The following is a 20,333-nucleotide window of genomic DNA, read 5'->3' as shown; positions in this document are numbered from 1 at the left end:
TGGGTGATTTGACAGAGCTTATGTAACCTCTAAAAGATGCTGAGGTTACGTCTTACGGATATGGAGCCCATGACACGTGATATTGATTCTTTACAGAGTGATCTTTGATAGGAACGAGAACATGGAAACCGATGTCAGATTGTAAATCTTAAGTTTATTGAGTGGGTGTTGTTGCAAAATTAACAATAGAAACTATACCAATTCTGTACAATCACAGACAGTAAATAAAAACTTAGCATACGACGTTGCTATTCTAGTTCATAAAGATGGTATTCAGGAATATGGAATAATATAGATTTTGCATATGATATTCAGAATTTTAAAATGAACTTACTTCACATAGAAAAGATGCCTATTAAAATTGCAATTTGTAGAGATGATCACATTCAGTAATAAATAACGAGGTTTTTTTTTAAACAGGACAATCACCCTTTTTTGCATCACCAAAATAATATAATCGTAAATAATTCCATAAGTAATAAAACTGTTCTCATAATCAGAAAGATAGTTTGAAATTGATGACGGAATTGCATCTGATAAAAGGCAAATGTGCTCTTGGAATCTACTATTGTTTTGAGAGCGTGGTTCTTTCTAGTCATGGTTAACATGAAAGTAGGAAGTTCCTTCACTCTGTCACTTTACATTTAATCATATCGCGTTATGGATTTTAGAATATCGACATTTCAAAGAATATCGTGTAAGTGTTTTGTTAACGTAATGCATTTAACGCAAGTGATGCTGAATTTAAACGAGGAAATGCAGTTAAATATAGATATTTGAACGCTTTATCAGAGTGAAACAGTCCATTAACCGATTTTTCACACGTTCGCAAAACTTCCAATTCTATATGCACTCTTTGAGAGCAAGATGTTGTAAAGTGCACAATTAAATCTGTTTTAGGACAAACAATTGTTATAGTTTTAGCTTTAATTAATTGAATATGCCGTCAGCACGGAGGAATCAATAGAAGTACGATTAAAATCTTTGTTCCATTAAGAAAGAGGATTTCGGAGTATTATACAGCTGTAAAATTAATATTCCGATCTCGTTTTCATTTAATTCAAAGCAGAGGCCTAGTGATTGACTTTGCCGACGCCTGTCCGGAACATCCAGTCATATAGAGGTGGTTTAACACTCAACGTCCTCTCTAAAAGAGCAATAACTCCTACTTAAATTAATTATTCTAACGTTTCCTTTTTAAAATTGTAAAAATATTTTTGTTTTAAGTTTTGTTGATATTGACGATCAGTCTAGCACTTATTTTGCCAAACTGATATCATCATGAAATGAAACCCAAATAATCCATGAAGCTCGTTTGAATTATTTTATTATATCTGTTGAATGATCGAAAGAGGATTTTGATTATTTTATATGACCCCCCCCCCCCTCCCATTTTCAGATTAGAAAGACTGACTACAAATAAGACTCTCACGAGCTTCCAATTAGATATCAAATCATCAAATACAATATAACGTTGTGAAGAGCTTAATGGACATCTTTCTTATATATACAGAAAGCAGAAAGTAATTATGATATAAATTGGAGAAAATCCATTATAAGTCAAGTTTTTAATCAATTTATAGATATAAAGCAAAACTATCAAACAATCATATTTATAAGGGAAACTCAAATAATACTGTGTAAGTTGATGAAAACTGGGTTTCTTAACTGGATTTTTTTTTTGGTTCCAAAACTCTTCGGGTGTTGAATTTCTAGTTTCATTGTATCGTCAACGATTCTCAAATAACGCTGATGATAGCAAGTGTTTGAAAATTGCTTCCACTTCTAAGAAATAAAATTTTTCATGCCATAGATTGCTTTTTGCTTTTGTAACGATCTAAAGAATCAGATATTTGAGAGAAGACAACAGACTTACAATGTTAGGTAACATGTTTTATACCTTTATATACCTTACAGCACTTAACGTAGACCACGCAATCTTACTTCGTACCGAAAAGTCATGGATGTTATCGTACATATATTATTTAAATGATTCTTTAGTTCTGAGTCCTCAAGTCGGGTCTATTAAATATCGTGAATTTAAAGGGATATAAATACATATAAAGATAAATCCATATTAATCTGAAATAAATAGTTTTGAAATGATCAATTATTTTATATTAATGATGCAATTTTACACTCAAAATGACAACAACAACAAAAATCAGTGTCAGCCAATTTTTCATAAAAATTACATAGAAAACAGCTTTCATCCACGGACGCATTTAAGATATGAATTTGTGTATACAAAGACGAGTTTAAAAACAACAGCAATGGGAAACCTATTTAAAAAATTATAACAAAAGGAACAATAAAAACGATGGAAACCCCCCACAACAAATACAGTAAAACTACAAAAACAACAATGGGAAAAAACAAGGACATCAAAGATACCGACAACAAAGACAAAGCCGATGACAACATTAAAGACACATCCTACACACATCCCACACAACAATGACAACAATAATAATAACAACAATAGATCAGCAAAAACATAACCGTCAACAGCAATGACAACAACAAAAACAACATCGACGACTACGGATACTGATAACAAAAATTATAGCCGACATCAACAGTGACAACAACAACAAAGATGCAGTAAACGATAACAATGACAACAACAAAAACATCAATTAACCACGACCACAAATACTGATTACACTATTTCGTCACCATTCGATAACAAATGACCATTAGTCGCTATTACAGTTGATAACCAATGACAAATAGAATCGCCTTTAAATTTCTAAATAACAACAGACCAAGACTCGATCGTAGTTATAAAATTTGATAATAAAAGATAAACATTTTCTAACTTTTACATTTAACAGTTGATTACAAAAGACCAATTAAATCGTCACAGTTACAAAAGATCAAAAAAGATCCTTCATAGAATACCACTAGTCACCACTCTATTATGTAACAAGATAACAGAAGGGTCATTCCTATTTTTTTAACAACAACCAAGACCAAAATAGTCGTCGTTATGGCATTTGATAACATACAACCTGTAGAATTGTCAGTATATATATATTAATAACAAGAGAATGGTAGAATATTTGCCCATACATTGATATTTCTCTGGCAATGGCGTGGAAACAATACTTTTCAAAGGAATCAGCTGAATATATGTCAATCCCTAGAATGTTAATTCACAACCTGCGTTGGCTTATTTGTGTTTAGTAGGGCAGGTTATACAAAACAATGAAGCTGATATTTCCTGACCTGTGTTCTCATTAAGACTGTCGTTACACTGTGTCAGATAAGGTCGGGTTCAGAATCAGCATCAAATCTCTGTGTAGGAACTTTCACTTCAAACACCCTCCTCATCTCGATTTCCGGGTTGACGGAGACAGAGATATGATAATACATTACCTTTGTTACGCTCTTTTTGTTTCCAGTTTAAATCAATCTAAAGCATGTAAAAGTTCATCCGGATTTCATTAATTAGAGATTCTGTAAAAACGCACTTTAATTGTACAATGATTCGGTACATCAACCAGATCTACGCAAAACAACTTTAATTTTTACCACTCTCTGTAAAACATTTTCTGTTATAGAACTGGAACAATACTAATGAATCATGAAACAGTGATAAAGTACAGATAATAAATACTGAGTTACTGCATACTAATCAGGCAAAACACATGGTGGCTAAACGATATATATTTTATTTATAAAAATACAATGATGCTATTAAAATTAAACATGACTTTCACAGAGGAACATAATGATTTTCTGCGTTTTCTATAGATTTAGGATATTTGGTAGCCGTAACACATTTCGTGTCAAACAGTTGAGATTCATTGCCTATTAATTAATTTTAACATTTTGGCCTGATATGGCACCTTTACAATACATTTTAACATATGTATATTGAAAGTAAAGATACGAGACATGAACACAATGTAACACTATAAAAAAGGAACATGTGCATATACTTTGGTAGTTTAAGAGGGATCGATGGGCGTGGTGGCCGTTATTGTGCGGTATTGGTCTCTTGTATACATAAAAAAAGAGCTCTATATAAAGATAGAAAATACCCAAATTCAAAAATCAAAATTTATGGGTGGGGGGGGGGGGGTATGTGTTTTTTTCTTACGTTAATAGCACTTTATAGGAATAGAAATCGTATCTTTAGATTTCCAAGTTTCAACAAAATAACACCATGTCATTGGGTACAGCTATTTAAACACTGCATGTCAATTTGATTTCTTGTGTGTAAATGAATATTTACAGATTTTTTTCACCTCCGATACAAAATAAACTTAAGATTTGAAAGTTTTTGTAAAATTTTATTGTCTCCATTGGTAAAGTCTAAAAATGGAAAACACACTTAGGATAATGTACATCAATTTACATCAAATCAAAATAAATATTTAAACAATTAACAGCACAAAATTCCTCATTCATGTGCTGCGTATGCAGTGATTGTAAAAGTATCTGAATTTTCCATTCTCTAATTATCATATTTCATGTGCAAAAGGTCAGCATTTTTATTACTTGTTAAAGAGCCAAAAACCAAGAAAGAATAACAATATTCACACTTGTACCACACCACAACAGAATAATAAACTCATAGTATTTGATATATACATGTATTAATGTGCAATTTCGTAATGCAATGCCATGTAAATAGTCAATGCTGCGGGATGCATGCTTGTTTCAAGCACTGTTTCCAATAATTTGCTCTAAAAACATAAGCATTGAAAAAGTAAATACATGTATAAAGTGAATCTCCGACTTTCAGCCTTAACAATATATATTTATGATATGATATGATCTTAATATGTTCATTACTGGTGATGTGTTGACTGAACCACATCCTGTATTCTCCTCAGTGTAGCTGTTTGTATATTGAGGTATGGATTCTGTGTGGTAAGTGACTGTTGGTATGAGTATAGAGCAGCCTGGAGGTTCCCTGTGATCTGTTGACAGATCCCCAGGATCTCCCAGGAGATGTTTCTGGATAGATCATGTACAAACAGTCCTTGATCATGGTGGACTACGACCTGTAGCTCATCTAGAGCTGCTTGTGATAATGTTGTATCAATGTGTCTGCAACACAAGAACTCTAGGAAGTGTAACATTACAAACACGGGAATATAAAATGTAGGCTTTCTTTGTTGTAGAGCAGACTGTTGTTCTGGTATTAGTTCACTGATATAACAGATTCTGCTGAAAAGTTTTATATCCCATGCTACAGTCTGTCTCATTTTTGTAGACCAGGACTGTCCCCCTACAGCCTCAGTATACCTATCTGTGTCTACACGACTCATATACATCAGATAAGGCTGTGCTAACTTGACCTTTGTCATCTCTATGATAGATAAAGCTTCCCTGTATCTGAGTGTCTTGTAATAATACATTGCAATGTACAACATATCAGATATAAACCCAAACTTGGTCGATAATTTCAGAATGTAACAGGACATTTTGTCTGCAATATACACATGTTTGTTGACACCTGTGATAGTGTACATCTTGTGTAAAATAAAAGGAGTGTGCTGAAGGTTCAAGGTTGTAAGTCTCTGTAACATGACAACTTGATACTGTGTCAGGGGCGAATCTACCAACTGTTCTACTATATATAGGTATTTCACAATGCTGTGGAGATTTACTTCTTTGGATATAGTAGCATTAAGTTCTATCTCAGAGTAAAGCTCTTTATCATAGTCAACTTCAGATTTAATCAAAATTTCATCTGTACAAACAAAAAGTCTTGGATTATACAGGACATCAATGATGTAGGACCTGATAGAGGAACTCTGTAACAGACAGGCCAGACCTTTCTTGTACAATTCATGTAACTGTAGGAACAATCTATTTTGTGCTGAGCCATGGACTTTTGTCAGAAACAGGTTATTTTGTGGGATGAAAAAGTTGGGACATATCCCCTCATACACCCATTTAAGGAGGAGTTTAAAGCAGACCCAGAAACCGACCAGGAGATTTTGTGGACACCAGTGTGGTAGTGTATTTTGTTGAATTACCCAAAAAATACATGTCTTCATGTGATAAGAACACAGCAGTTTGTTGTTTTCGTTTAAATGTTGATTGACAATTTCTTTTAAAAACAGCTTTAACAATCCATAAGTCAAAAACTGACTGTGGTTCATTGCACACACAAATTTATATTCTGCCCTAGAAAAAGAAATTCTCCATTCTTTGTTTTCATGGGGTCCTAATGGGTGTCCTATTGCTACAAAGTGACATCCATTTCTGACAATGTCATCAACAACTTCAGAATCAGGCCATGAGTGACATCTGTCTATCCAAGAAGAGGCAGACGGAGGCCAAAAGTCACAAACAAAACAGAAAGCAGTGTCATATTCTAGTCTCCCTGCTAAATTTCCACTACCACAGGGGCCATGTACTGTAGAATTGGAAAAAACTGCTGAACAAGTTAACTGTCTGTATATAGAACTAGATATATAGACTCTGTCATTCATTATGACACATGCTGATTGGACTTCTCTATATCTTGTTGGTGTCAGTAACTGAAGTAAAGTGAATCCTGGTGGGCTCTCAGAACTGTCAGAGAGAATCAAGGTTGTAATGGCTGTGTTGTAATACTCAGACTGAGACATGGCCATGATAACTCGGTGGGTGTTTAGCCAGTACATGCCGTCAATGTCTGATCCCTCCAGTCTGAATCCTTCTCTCATACTTCCACTGACCATCTCAATGGTCTCATCATAAGGTGTCTCTTGCCTCTGCACCATCTCCCTGAAGTCAATTGTCTCCCTCCTGAGGGCCACCTGTTGTGAGGTCCCAACTATATCACACATTCCCACAAACACTGACTCTGACATATGTCGGAGTCCTTCACACCTGAATTAAATGGGTGTATAGCTATTGTTTTGAAAATTTTCAATTTATTTTTACAAATAATGTACTAATTTCTTTTACATTTTTAAAATGAAAATATAATAATGGATAAACTTACAATTCTGCTGGGGGAGACTCCATTACGAAAGCAAACTCTATACCTAGCTGTGGAAATTTTACGCTATTTTTAGATATTGGAATTTTATTTTATTGTACTTTCATCTTGTTCTCGTCGTGCATTTTATTATAATGTCTTCAATCGGTTTACTACTGGAAAGTTTGATTTATTGCAAATGTGATTCTCAGTTAATATCAAGAAATCATTGCACAATGTGTATAAATCTAAGATCATAATAAATTCTGATGTACATTAATGTAATGCAAATGTGTTGGTTACAGAAAGAATTAATTTAAATCATTCAGAGAACACAAGTAATTCGTCTACAAAAGAAATCAAAGTACTGAAGTACTGACATGGGCTGAGTTAATTGATTAATTCATTTTATTATCAACCGTATGTCTTTTTGTAAGACAAGTACTTTCTTAGCCGTATTTGAATAATAACGCAAATTTTTTTCTAATACAGATATATATCAAATATAAATTATCAGGCTTTTCCGACAAGAATTTAAAACTTTTTAAAAATAAGGTTCGCAGTAACAGGGAGATAACTCACAGATTTTCATTGTGACATAACACCAACTTTATACCCTTTATTTCAGATATGACGTCAAAATTGTTATGACGTAATAATTTCTTTCATTTTTAGCTCACCTGAGCTAAAAGCTTTTCTGATCACTTGTTGTCCGGCGTCCGTCTACCGTCTGTAAACTTTTTACATTTCCGACTTCTTCTCCAGAACCACTTGGCCAAATTCAACCAAACTTATTAATAAAATCCGTCATCTCAGAAACAGATTGACCAGAAAAGCTGAAACTTATGTGGAGCATCCTCAAGCAAGGGTAGATTCAAGATTGTTCAAATCATGAGTAGGATAATTCAAGTTTGTTGTAATCATGACCCCTTGAGAGTAGGATTAAGATACAATGGGGGACAAATTTTTACATAGAAATATGTAGAGAAATAATCTTTAAAATCATAATCTTCAGGAGTAGGATGAGGCCACATTGGGGGTCCAATATTACAAAGGGAAACATTTTAATGATTCACAAAAACTGAAATGTTATAATATATGGTTTAAGTTATAAATAAGCATGTTGAAATATTGTTGATACTTTAAAATTGTTAAGACTTTGGACCTTGGACAATGCTTAGCCTCACAACAGGTTCAAAGTTCATTGTAGGTTTATATCCCGTATATATAAAACGCTTAATTATAAACATAAAAATATCTAGGGGGATGGATTTATATTTATACTCTCAGGATCTACATGTATTATACTACATTGTCCACAGATTAATTATGGCTCTATAAAGCTGATTTTATCATGCCTATTGTTGCTTAGCTGAGCGATATGGCCCGTGGGCCTCTTGGTTTTTTTTTATTTCGTGAGGTTTTGTAGATTACAATGAAAAAAGTAACAAGACACAAGAATTTTATCAACTTCCACAAAAACGAAGTCAGCAACATATGGTTTTAGAGAATTTTTCAGAAAAACAAAAAATCACAACTTTGAATTCTTTAAATTGTATTCTAACATTTGTACAATTTGAAAATGACTGAACAACACATACTTTGAGATGAAAATACGATTTTCAGGAAACAAAATTTGGGATACAAGTTAACAAAATTGTTGCAGTGTACCAGCTCTGGATCTGCGGGTCTTAGGCATAATACTGACTTCACTATGATGTGAAACAAAAAATTATAAAATCATTTTCACAATATACTTAAAACATCTGTGCTGTGATCTACTGCCAAAACTGGGATACAAGTTAACAAAATTATTGCAGTCTTCCAGCTCTGGATCTGTGGGTCTTAGGCATAATACTGACTTCTCTATGATGTGAAACAAAACAGTATTAAAAACAATTTCACAATATACTTAAAACACATGTGCTGTGATGTACTGCCTTTAAAAGTATACTTCACGGAGAGTGGAAGATTCTTTAAGAGGGCTCGATGGTTGTGGCCATTTTTAGACTGTATTGATCTCCTTCAAAAGAAGATCACCACATTAAAATACAGGAAAATACAAAATCTACTAAATCTTAAGGTAAAATATATGAATTTTTCATTTCTAAATTACAATTATAGCTTAGCTATTCATAACTTAAAATTTAAGGAAGATCTGATGATTAATTTGTTGACCGTCCAACCTCCTTAAGGTAGATCTAATGGTTAGTTTGTTGACCATCCAGCCTCCTTAAGGTAGATCTAATGGTTAGTTTGTTGACCATCCAGCCTCCTTAAAGTAGATCTGATGGTTAGTTTGTTGACCATCCAGCCTCCTTAAGGTAGATCTAATGGTTAGTTTGTTGACCATCCAGCCTCCTTAAGGTAGATCTAATGGTTAGTTTGTTGACCATCCAGCCTCCATAAGGTAGATCTGATGGTTAGTCTGTTGACCACTCAGTCTCCTTAATGTAGATCTAATGGTTGGTTTGTTGACCATCCAACCTCCTTAAGGTAAATCTGATGGTTGGTTTGTTGACCATCCAACCTCCTTAAGGTAGATCTAATGGTTAGTTTGTTGACCATCCAACCTCCTTAAGGTAGATCTAATGGTTAGTTTGTTGACCATCCAACCTCCTTAAGGTAGATCTAATGGTTGGTTTGTTGACCATCCAACCTCCTTAAGGTAGATCTAATGGTTGGTTTTTTGACCATCCAACCTCCTTAAGGTAGATCTAATGGTTGGTTTGTTGACCATCCAACCTCCTTAAGGTAGATCTAATGGTTAGTTTGTTGACCATCCAACCTCCTTAAGGTAGATCTAATGGTTAGTTTGATGACGATCCAACCTCCTTAAGGTAGATCTGATGGTTAGTTTGTTGACCATCCACCTTCTTAAGGTAGATCTGATGGTTAGTTTGTTGACCATCCAGCCTCCTTAAGGTAGATCTAATGGTTAGTTTGTTGACCATCAAGCCTCCTTAAGGTAGATCTAATGGTTAGTTTGTTGACCATCCAGCCTCCTTAAGGTAGATCTGATGGTTAGTCTGTTGACCACTCAGTCTCCTTAATGTAGATCTAATGGTTGGTTTGTTGACCATCCAGCCTCCTTAAGGTAGATCTAATGGTTGGTTTGTTGACCATCCAACCTCCTTAAGGTAGATCTAATGGTTAGTTTGTTGACCATTCAGCCTCCTTAAGGTAGATCTAATGGTTGGTTTGTTGACCATCCAACCTCCTTAAGGTAGATCTAATGGTTAGTTTGTTGACCATCCAACCTCCGTTGACCATCCAACCTCCTTAAGATAGATCTAATGGTTGGTTTGTTGCCATCCAACCTCCTTAAGGTAGATCTGATGGTTGGTTTGTTGACCATCCAACCTCCTTAACAGTTGTTGAATTAAAACTTTTCAATCAATAGAAATGAAACAGACAAAATAAATTTAAAACATTTATTGGCAACAAGGTTACAATTTTTAGTCAATAACTGCATAAAATATGTAATTTTAAAATATGTACAAATATATAAACATCTTTTAACCATGTATTTATAAATATCAAAACACCATTAAAAAACAAAGACCCTTACATCCTTAATAACAAGACTAGAGGTAAAAAAAACAAGAACATATTGGTCAAGTGTTTCTGATATTGGTCAACAAATGATTCATATTAATTACTGGCCTCTCTCTCTCTCTCTCTCTCTCTCTCTCTCTCTCTCTCTCTCTCTCTCTCTCTCTCAGACTAAAACTAACACATATGATAATATAACAGAACACATCAGTCCAAGTTCCCATTGATAACAATAAAGGTTGGTCTGTCATTGACCTAAATACACTACATCATGTCATAGAAAACTCATCATTACCTGATCCTGACATACAGCACCCATACAGAATAGTTCACTTTGAAATCAACATCCATAAAAACTCTTTTAGATTTCAAAAAACTCGTTCTGATTTCTGGTATCCATACAGAACAGCACACACATATGACTCACAATTACAGAAAATCTACTGAGTATATGACTCACAATTACAGAAAATCTATTGAGTAAATGATTCACAATTACAGAAAATCTATTGAGTAAATGATTCACAATTACAGAAAATCTACTGAGTAAATGATTCACAATTACAGAAAATCTATCAAGTCAAAATATAATAAATAATAAAATCATGAATGAAAACCAATAAAAATTTCATTAGAATTATCACCTTGTGGATAAAAACAATGCCTCACCTGTCCTCAGGTGTCTGTGTTTCTGGTTTAAGCTTATTAGCTATTATTCAAAATACATTAAACACTTAAGTTGTACAACTCCTGCCTGCATAAAGAGACTTCTAAAGAGTTTTTCAGGCTGACCTTAGTTCTTTGATCTAACAAAGCAAGCCCAGGTCTGAGCTGAAGTCTACCATTTATTAAAGAGGATAAAACTTCTACTTAACAGTCAATGTCTACATTCTTTAGTATACTGCCATTAATGTAAGCTAAACAGATCCATCAACTTGTATTAAATAAATTACTTTCAGATAGGTTGAATTCCTTGAGTCTTAAATTATTAAATGTCCGACTTATTTTAGGTATTATAAATGATAATTTTTGGAGTGCCTTTGTGAATTTAAACTTTTTTTGCACTTTGTTTACATTTACATTTTTTTATTTGATACAACAATTAAGCATGTATCATTCAATATCAAAATTGTAAATTTAAGTTAAAGAAGGATGTGTCCGCAAATCAACTGAAACTCATCAATTTTCTGCAAATTCATCTAAAAGGATTTTTCAGATTTAAAGAATAAGGTGGAAACCAAAAGCTTGCTAAAAACTTCACAATCTCTCAAAGAAAATTGGCACTCAACACAATGAAGCAGTACAGATTTTTTTTCCCTGCAATATCAATTTCATGTCTTGTTTAACTATATGAGATGAATGATCTATAAATGTTCCCAAAGACACATTTTTTTTTCATGCTGCCTACAGTCTGTTTTAGAATTAATCAAAGACCATCTTGCAAAAAGACTGTACAACTACTGCAAAGCATTCTAGCAGATCATGCTAATTGCAATGCAGTATAACTGTAAAACACGTCTGACAATCAATTTTTATTTATAGAGGCCTGAAATAAAACATTAGACAATCAGTTGAAGATCATTTGAATTCATGTCCAAAATCAGACTCTTAGTTCAGGTCTTTTCCAGTGGGTGTTTAAATGTCACCTGTATCTATTTTGAATTCTGACATTTCTTCTTTAGAATCACAGATGAGCGACATTCAACAAAATTAACATTTAATCCAGACAACACATGCAGTAAGCGACTCTATCAATGTGAATACTAAACATGACGTAAACTCATAATGTGGAACAGTTGCAATTTGTCCAAAAACGAATAGATGCCCTGATAATATCTCTGATATTATTATAGAGGTGATGAAAGGAAAAGAAAGCAGAACTTTCAGAAATCTATAAAGAAAAATGCACATGGACTTAAGGGTGTCCTATGAGATACACAAATTAAATAAATAATATCCAAATTCTTTCATGCATTCTTAATTGGTCCTCTTACCCTTTAGTTCATAGGCTGCACCCAAAATAAAAACAAACATGAAAGTGTCAGAACAATGGAGATATCAAATACATTCAACAATAGCACCCATAATGTTAGAGGTAACATCTATTCATAGCCATTCTACGATGCACCAATTTATAGGTTCTTTATATTTCATTATAAAATGCAATACTAGTATAATAATTCCAATAAGATCTAAAATGTTTTGGCAGAAATCTAAATAATGCAAATCTTTTGTATATCAAACAAATCTAAACATTGATACACAAATTTATTGCACTGTTCATAAAATTTTATATGTATAAAAATACCTTAAATGATTACTTTATGATCTCAAAAGTACATACATACTCTATGTAAAAATAAATGTACAACCTAAAACCACTTCTGACCATTAAAGCTTGATAATAATGAAAAAAAAAAACAAATAATAAAAAAAAAAACGATTAACAAGCACCAAAAAACTATATTTCAAATATCCTGTGGGAGCCCCTGGCTACCAGGTTTGACTGTTCACGAGATGATGAGGGGGCGTGCCTGGAATGAGTTTGATTGACAGTCCGGGGGCCAGTGGGAGGGAACAGAGTCACATGGTCCAGACTTACGTTGTTCTGCAGTAGGATATGGTCCTCGGGGTGGATCATCCCGTTCCTGTTTAACAGGTTGACCTCTGTCTTGGAGTGGGGCAGTCCCTTGGGGTTGAGGTGTGCCTGGAGGTTTGTCTCACTGTGTACGTACGGCAACGTCTCCGCCCGACGACGCGCTTTATTTTGATCATATTTGGCCTAAAAATAGAAAGGAGGTCATATTATGAAATGTATACCATATCGTCACTTTACAAAATATGAGCAGAATGCACTTGAGTGCCCAATTCATGGCGGCCATACAAGATAATAGTAAACAATATTTTGCCTCAATGACAGAATCATTCAAAATATTACGTTTATGGACACAATTGTTCAAGCTCATACTTAAAATATTTTTAGATCTTTCCTTATTCCAGATATACAAAAAATCACAGAAAAATGTTTGTATCTTTCTATTTTTCAAAGAATAAAAGTGAAAACTTCAAAATCACTGTTCAAGCATTAAGAATTAGCATCTGAACAAGAAAACCTCTCTTCACTTCAAAGCCTGAAACATTACCTTGTTGTAACACAGAACCCCGAAGCAAGCGACGAGCATGCCTGCTACGTTCATGGTGGTGACAGGGTTCTTTAGGAGGAAAAGGGAGGCACCGATAATCACCACCCGCTTCATGGCGTTCGCCACCGAGTAACTGAGGGGGGCCACCATGGCTATCACAGTGAACGCAAACACATTGTGCATCATGTAGAAAATACCATCCAACACCAGTAATAGGAAAGACTTCATCACATCTGTATTCTCCTGGAAACAGAATGAGATTTAATCTACATTTTTATCAATTTATTATGAGATGTAATTATAGCTGAATTTACAAAGTACAGACATGATAATCCTCCAGTCCCTCCCCATCCCCAACCCCCCACCCCACCCCCATTACTGCCCATTGACTAAAAAATTAAGAAAAAATCAATTTATCAATAAAGGTTCAATCTCAACTTTTGCATGTAATATTTAACTGAGTATCTAAAGCTTCAATGTCAGAAAAATATCAAACCAGTGAAAAGGAAAAGGAAATATAAAGATTACTCTGTAAATATCTTACAAAGACATCGCTGTTTGCGATGTTCCGGCAGTCATAGAGAAACCAGACAGGAAGGAAGAGGACGGTGGCAATCCGACTCAGTAATACAAGGAGTCGCAGGTGATTGATTCCTGTGTCCTTCAGGCACTGTAAACAAACAACAATAGGATGAAAATGTAATGAAATGACAAGTCAAGAGAATCCAAATAACACAGGACAAGTCTAAAGGATAAACATAACACATGGCGAATCTATAAGATTATCAGGACACAGAACATACCTTAAAAATTATCATGACACAAGACAAATCAAAAGGATCAACATGAGACATGACAAGTCTACAGGATCAATAGGACAAGTATATAGGATCAACATACAAGTCTTAAGGATCATCATGACAAGTCTATAGGATCAATATGACAAGTCTATAGGATCATCATGACAAGTCTATAGGATTAATATGACAAGTCTATAGGATCAACATAACAAGTCTATAGGATCAATATGATGAGTCTATAGGATCAATATGACAAGTCTATAGGATCAACATAACAAGTCTATAGGATCAATATGATGAGTCTATAGGATCAATATGACAAGTCTATAGGATCAATATGACAAGTCTATAGGATCAATATGACAAGTATATAGGATCAACATAACAAGTACAGGGTTGTCTCTAAGACCCGGGAGGCGGGGAATTCCCCGTATATAATGCCTTAATTACCCGGCTTTTATTGCATTTCAAACACAATCACAATGTAGCAGTAAGAAAGACCCCCAAACCCCCTGCTACTTTTTCATTTTCTCCTTCTACTTCAATTTTTAGAGACAACCCTGCAAGTATATAGGATCAACATGACAAGTCTATAGGATCAAATGACAAATCTTTAGGATCAACATAACAAGTTTATAGGATCAACATGACAAGTCTATAGGATCAATATGAGATAGAGTTACATGACACAGGAAAAGTCATAGGGATCAACAATACTAATATGACACAGTTAAGTTAAAGAAATCAACATCATGTTTTCTTCTTAAACTTTTCCATCAGATAAACTCAATTAAAAGCATGGATAAGTCAACTGGATCACCTAGATGGATTACCAGTATTCTGTGATGTATGAGTGGAAAGCCAAAGGAAGGGGGACTACTCTGTCAGCCAAAATTAGCTTTGTATTGGTAAACAAAGAACATAAAGAAAAAAGTAAGACTTGGTTGTACATGTATTTTAATATTGACTTGGACTTGGACTCCTCTATTATATAAAAACACTTACCTTTTTAGAGAAAATGGACTGTAAGGAAAACCCTAATGTTGCAACTAAAGCACTACACAATGCCAACATTTCAAACGAGATCTCTGTGAGGGTTGCTATGACAACTCCCAGAATGATAGGCACAATGGACAGGTATACCTAGTAACAAACAGACAAACTAATCAAAGTTATCGAAACTTATGACAGAACACGTTATACTGGCGAATAATGTACATTGTATTTGCAAAATTTCCAAAATTTAAGTGATTGATTTTTATAAAAAATGGCTTAAATTTGACGGTGGATGATTATTAACCAAGGCAAATTTTTTTAAAAACTTCATGAAAAAGAGTTCTTCAGATATAAGTCCTTTTCTTCACTGACTTTGAACTAGCGAGAACTTCATCTCAATAGCCACTAGACAGGCATTATGCACTTATTCTGTCAAGAGTAAGCATGCAAATGTAGCTAAATACTTACATAGAGTGTTTGAGTTTCTCCCAACAACACCCGTGACAGAACAACGGTAAACAGTGGAAGTGTGGCTTTTACTGGGAAATAAATTCATTCCTGGTTATATGCGACAATAAAGCATAAGTCAAATAAAATGTCATTAGATTGAATCCATTCCTGGTTATATATGTCACTTTACATAAAGCATACAAATACAATGTCATTAAAACTGGCTCTTTCATATTTTTGCTATATATATATATATACATGTATACACATACCTGTTAACCCTCCCGCATTGCGCGGGAGACTCCCGCAAAACGGCCTAAAAATCTAAGATCTCCCGCATCCAACCTATCTCCCGCAATCGTATTTGTCTCCCCCATACCCCCCCCCCCAAATTCTGAATCTTTACATGCAAATTTCAACAACCACTGCGGGTTTTTCTCTGATTTTGAGCTCAAAAAGCTGCTGTGTAGCTTGAATATATCAAAATCCATCCAAGTACTGTCTACCGTGATCATAGTATGACATGTTATAGTCCAGTTTACTTTTTACGATTACTTCCGGTTTTGACTTAAATCAGTTACGTATTTAGTTATGCATATGCATGCCTTATAAAAAATAAATAAAACCTTAAAACATCTTGATTTTACTCTGTAACACCAAAGAAAACAATACACAGCCAGTGGTGTAACTTAACAGGTGCACAGGTAAAGCACCCAAGCCACGTGCAGTGAGTCGTGACTAATTCTGTCTGGCCAGCACAGTCGGTAAAAATCAAAGTGAGTTTTGAACACTGAGTGTTTACACAAGCCACCGATAAAAGTGAAGCTCGAGGAAAAAGTGTAAAAGCATTTCACAATAGTTTTTAAAGTTTATAGTACCGGTACTATGAATTACAGGGATGCTATAGACATTACAACAGAGATCATTTTTAAATGATACTGGAGAAATACATGTTGTTTTGTGAATTGAAAATCTATCCTATATGTAAGGCAAAAAATAATTTTAATGAATATTATTTACTGGTATTTTCTTAACTGGGTTTCACTGCAAATTCAAAATACGCAAAATAAATTTTCTGTGTTTACCCTAGATGTCAGCATGCAGTGATGGTTCAATACTGAACAATAAGAAGACTTAATATAAAAAGTGGCACTATTGACTTCTTGTATTGTACCATGCAAACAAAATAATAGTTTTCTGAACATGTACAGCAACACAAGTTGTAATTGCACACTGGTAGTCATAGAAATAATAAAATTTAAAATGATTGCAATTGCATTAATTAATAACAATGATAAAATAAGGTATCTAACAATATTTTTAATATATATTTGCATTTCACGTGAAAAAACGTCGTTTACGCAAAATCTCCCCCTTAGCCAAGTTGGTAAGGGGGAGATTCTCCCACATAGCAGCTTTGAAAGGTTAACAGGTATGTATACATATATTGCAAACCATAATTTCAGGTGTTTAAAAGACATTATTTTAATATCAGGATTACATATAATTATTATTCATTGGACTTGTACTGAACCTTGTAGTGACCTTCAATACATTAATCATTAACATCTGTATTATCAAGTACAGAAAGGGCATTAAACCAGAAAGTCCTCACAATATTCAACATCAATGACATTAAATAAAAGAATATTAAATAGGACAAAGGTCCATCAATATTCAACATCAGTGACATTAAATAACAGAATATCAAATTGGACAAAGGTCCATCAATGACATTAAAGAACAGAATATCAAATAGGACAAAGGTCCATGAATATGGTAATTCAATTCCAATCTAGACTTTCATAATTATGCCTTATGTCATCATATGGAAGGATTTTTTTCAAGGTGCTATTGTTTGTGAAAGAAAGTGAGCGCACAAGATTGTAAGTTTGCAGGAATCCTCGACACGAATCAATTGGGATTTAAATGTCTATAACCTCGAAAGGCTATGTACAGGTTTCAACAAAAATATATTATGTTGAGAGTCGAAGTACAGGCTATTCCGGTTATTAAAAAACTCACAAAGCTTTCAAAAAATGGCAATGAGAGGTAAACCGATAACTATGTAGTTGGAAATGTTATTGCAAACACATTTTAATGAAGTTATATTGTGTATAACCTAAAAAACTAGTAATAAGAAAATAATTTTTATAGCGTTCAAACAGCATATCTAGAAATCAATAGCAACAAATTAAAATATACCGATATATTATAATTCAACATCATGTTATAATAACAAACATTTAAAACAAAAAAGTTTAATTAAAAAAAAAAAAAAGACCACCAGTTGGATTTGAACCCAAAACACTGAATGTATGTATTCACTAATCCAGGACGAAACCACTGAGCCATGCGAGACTTGACAATATATGCTCTATAAAGTACTGTTTGAAACAACACTGTCATATCAATGGACTTTGCTTTTTATCCTTCAAAAAAAAATAATTCAAAAAAGTACATAACTAGTCATCTCTGGGTCATCTCTCCATCTTTTTTTAAAAAGCGACATTTTTAATGTTGAAATATGTTACCTTTACACGTTTCAAATTTGTGGAGAGAAGACCCAGAGACAACAAAATCATTTAAAAACAGTTGTAAATAAGTAGGATTTTGCATGAATTGCATCGTGTTGCTATATTTAGACCCATATTATAATAAAACCTTTTGCATTTCAAATATTTTCCCACTCATTCCACATCCAACAGAAACCAAATAACGGTTATAATTCGAAAAATATTCAAAATTAATTGATGAAATTTTCACTCTCCTTGTGCGCTCAGATTCCTGCCGAATCTACATCTTAAGCGCCCACATTCTTTTGCAAACTCTTGTGGTTTCATCTCAACCGTATAAAACAAAATCCCCAAAAGTAAAGTTTACAGAATTTAAAATGCCAAAAGTTTCCACCAATAGAAAACACTAGTAAGTTATACTTTTGCCTGGACTGGGAATCGAACATGGGACCCCTTCAACTCTAGAGAGCTGAGCTTTCTAAGTAAATATCCACGATTCATATAGCCACACCTACTGAACACAAAATGTAGGCGATTTAAATATCAAATTTAATTATGAAAACATGTTATGCATGTAACTTTACAGTACAATGTATAATGGATTGACACTTACAGCAAAGTGATTTTGATTCCTTGTGACTTCATTACATGTAAAACTTCAAGGATATAGTGCATTACACTTGTAGTAGGAAAGGAGGAAAGAGCATTTATATATAAATAAAATGAAAATTTATGGCTGGACCAAATACTACATTCCTCCCTTCTTAAATAGTCTTCAACTCCGAAGATACAACACAAGTTAATCTTATCAGGACTAAATATATATTTTATTGCCTGAAAAAGGAAGTGTAGTAGAAAAGGAGGAATGAGCATATAAATACAATAAAAATATGGCTGGACCAGGAATCAAACCCTGGATCCCTGCGATCTAGTCTGAGTCAGGAGGGTTACCACTGAACTACTCAGATCGATACCCATGGTCCATATTGCCCAAAATACTACACAATTCTAACGAAGCAAATTCGCCCTTCCCGGCACTTCGTGATAGGAAATGTAATTCACTGTAAACAGCAAAACTTGGTTATAACGAAGTCACTGGGACTATTACTTTGTTATATCCGTAATTCGTTATAACCGTATAAGAAATTAATTAAAACGTAGCTGGGGATCCAAGATGACTTCGCTATATCCGTGAATTCGCAATATCCGTGTTCGTACTAAACGAGTTTTACTGTACATAGATATAACCGATGTATGTTCCTTAAAAGTATCTCTGACATGTAAGACTTTAAATAGTGACCTTCATGAATTCAATATGTCAATGAGTATAAAAAGGTCCCCCATAAAGGGTCCTCCTATTACCTGTGTGAGCATAAGACACTGTTGATTTCCACATGCTGATATGAGAAGACACTGATGAAAAAAATTTCCCAAACGCCAAGGGAAGGATGAGTTTGAAGTAATAACTCCGTGGAATGTTCCCTGTGTTCGGTGTCTGTAGAAACCAGAAAATGGGCTCCATGTACACGGAGATGGATACAAGCTGGGTCATGGTGACAGTCATAGGGAACGGGAACTGGTTCAGAACCAGCTTACCGATAATGTTTCCACCCGCACTACAAATGTACCACATCAAACACACGACGATAAACTTCAACGTCTCTACATAATTCAGCTCCTCCATTCTGAATGTCAGTGCACGAGCCGACAGACGAGCATATGGATCATCCCGGCATTTTCAGTACCTGTTCAGATTGTACACGTTGCTGACGATAAAAGTGTTCCGCATTGAATCTAGCTTCCGGGAAAAACAAAACACTTTTCTATTTTGTTGATAAATCTTGTATTCAAAAATGATTATGCATGTCATTCATATCGAAAATCTTTTATTGATAATTAATTTAGATTGAAACTTTTACAGTTATATTTTAAGAATATTTGT

At 34.1% G+C, this 20,333-nt stretch overlaps 1 protein-coding gene across 2 annotated transcripts; it reads right to left on the bottom strand.

Moving 5' to 3' along the window:
• Window positions 1-4,309: 4,309 nt before the first annotated feature.
• On the bottom strand, window positions 4,310-20,236 carry LOC128166150 (solute carrier family 35 member E1 homolog). Of its 2 annotated transcripts, none has more exons than XM_052831111.1 (7): window positions 19,754-20,236; window positions 15,894-15,964; window positions 15,435-15,572; window positions 14,174-14,299; window positions 13,630-13,872; window positions 13,089-13,268; window positions 4,310-6,767 (listed from the first exon to the last, which is right to left on the bottom strand). In XM_052831111.1, exons 1-7 carry the CDS (start codon window positions 20,073-20,075, stop codon window positions 4,803-4,805), a joined length of 3,045 nt encoding a protein of 1,014 aa, XP_052687071.1. In that variant the 5' UTR covers window positions 20,076-20,236; the 3' UTR covers window positions 4,310-4,802. The 2 variants fall into 2 exon arrangements, with proteins under 2 accessions (XP_052687071.1, XP_052687070.1); XM_052831110.1 differs by lacking the exon at window positions 4,310-6,767 and adding an exon at window positions 10,352-12,495.
• Between the last annotated feature and the right edge of the window lie 97 nt (window positions 20,237-20,333).

The sequence above is a fragment of the Crassostrea angulata genome, chromosome 10, assembly GCF_025612915.1.
Source record: "Crassostrea angulata isolate pt1a10 chromosome 10, ASM2561291v2, whole genome shotgun sequence".
Taxonomy (NCBI): Eukaryota; Metazoa; Mollusca; class Bivalvia; order Ostreida; family Ostreidae; genus Magallana; species Magallana angulata.
The sequence above is the reverse complement of the archived record's forward strand: the minus strand, read 5'-3'. Positions and strand labels throughout refer to the sequence as shown.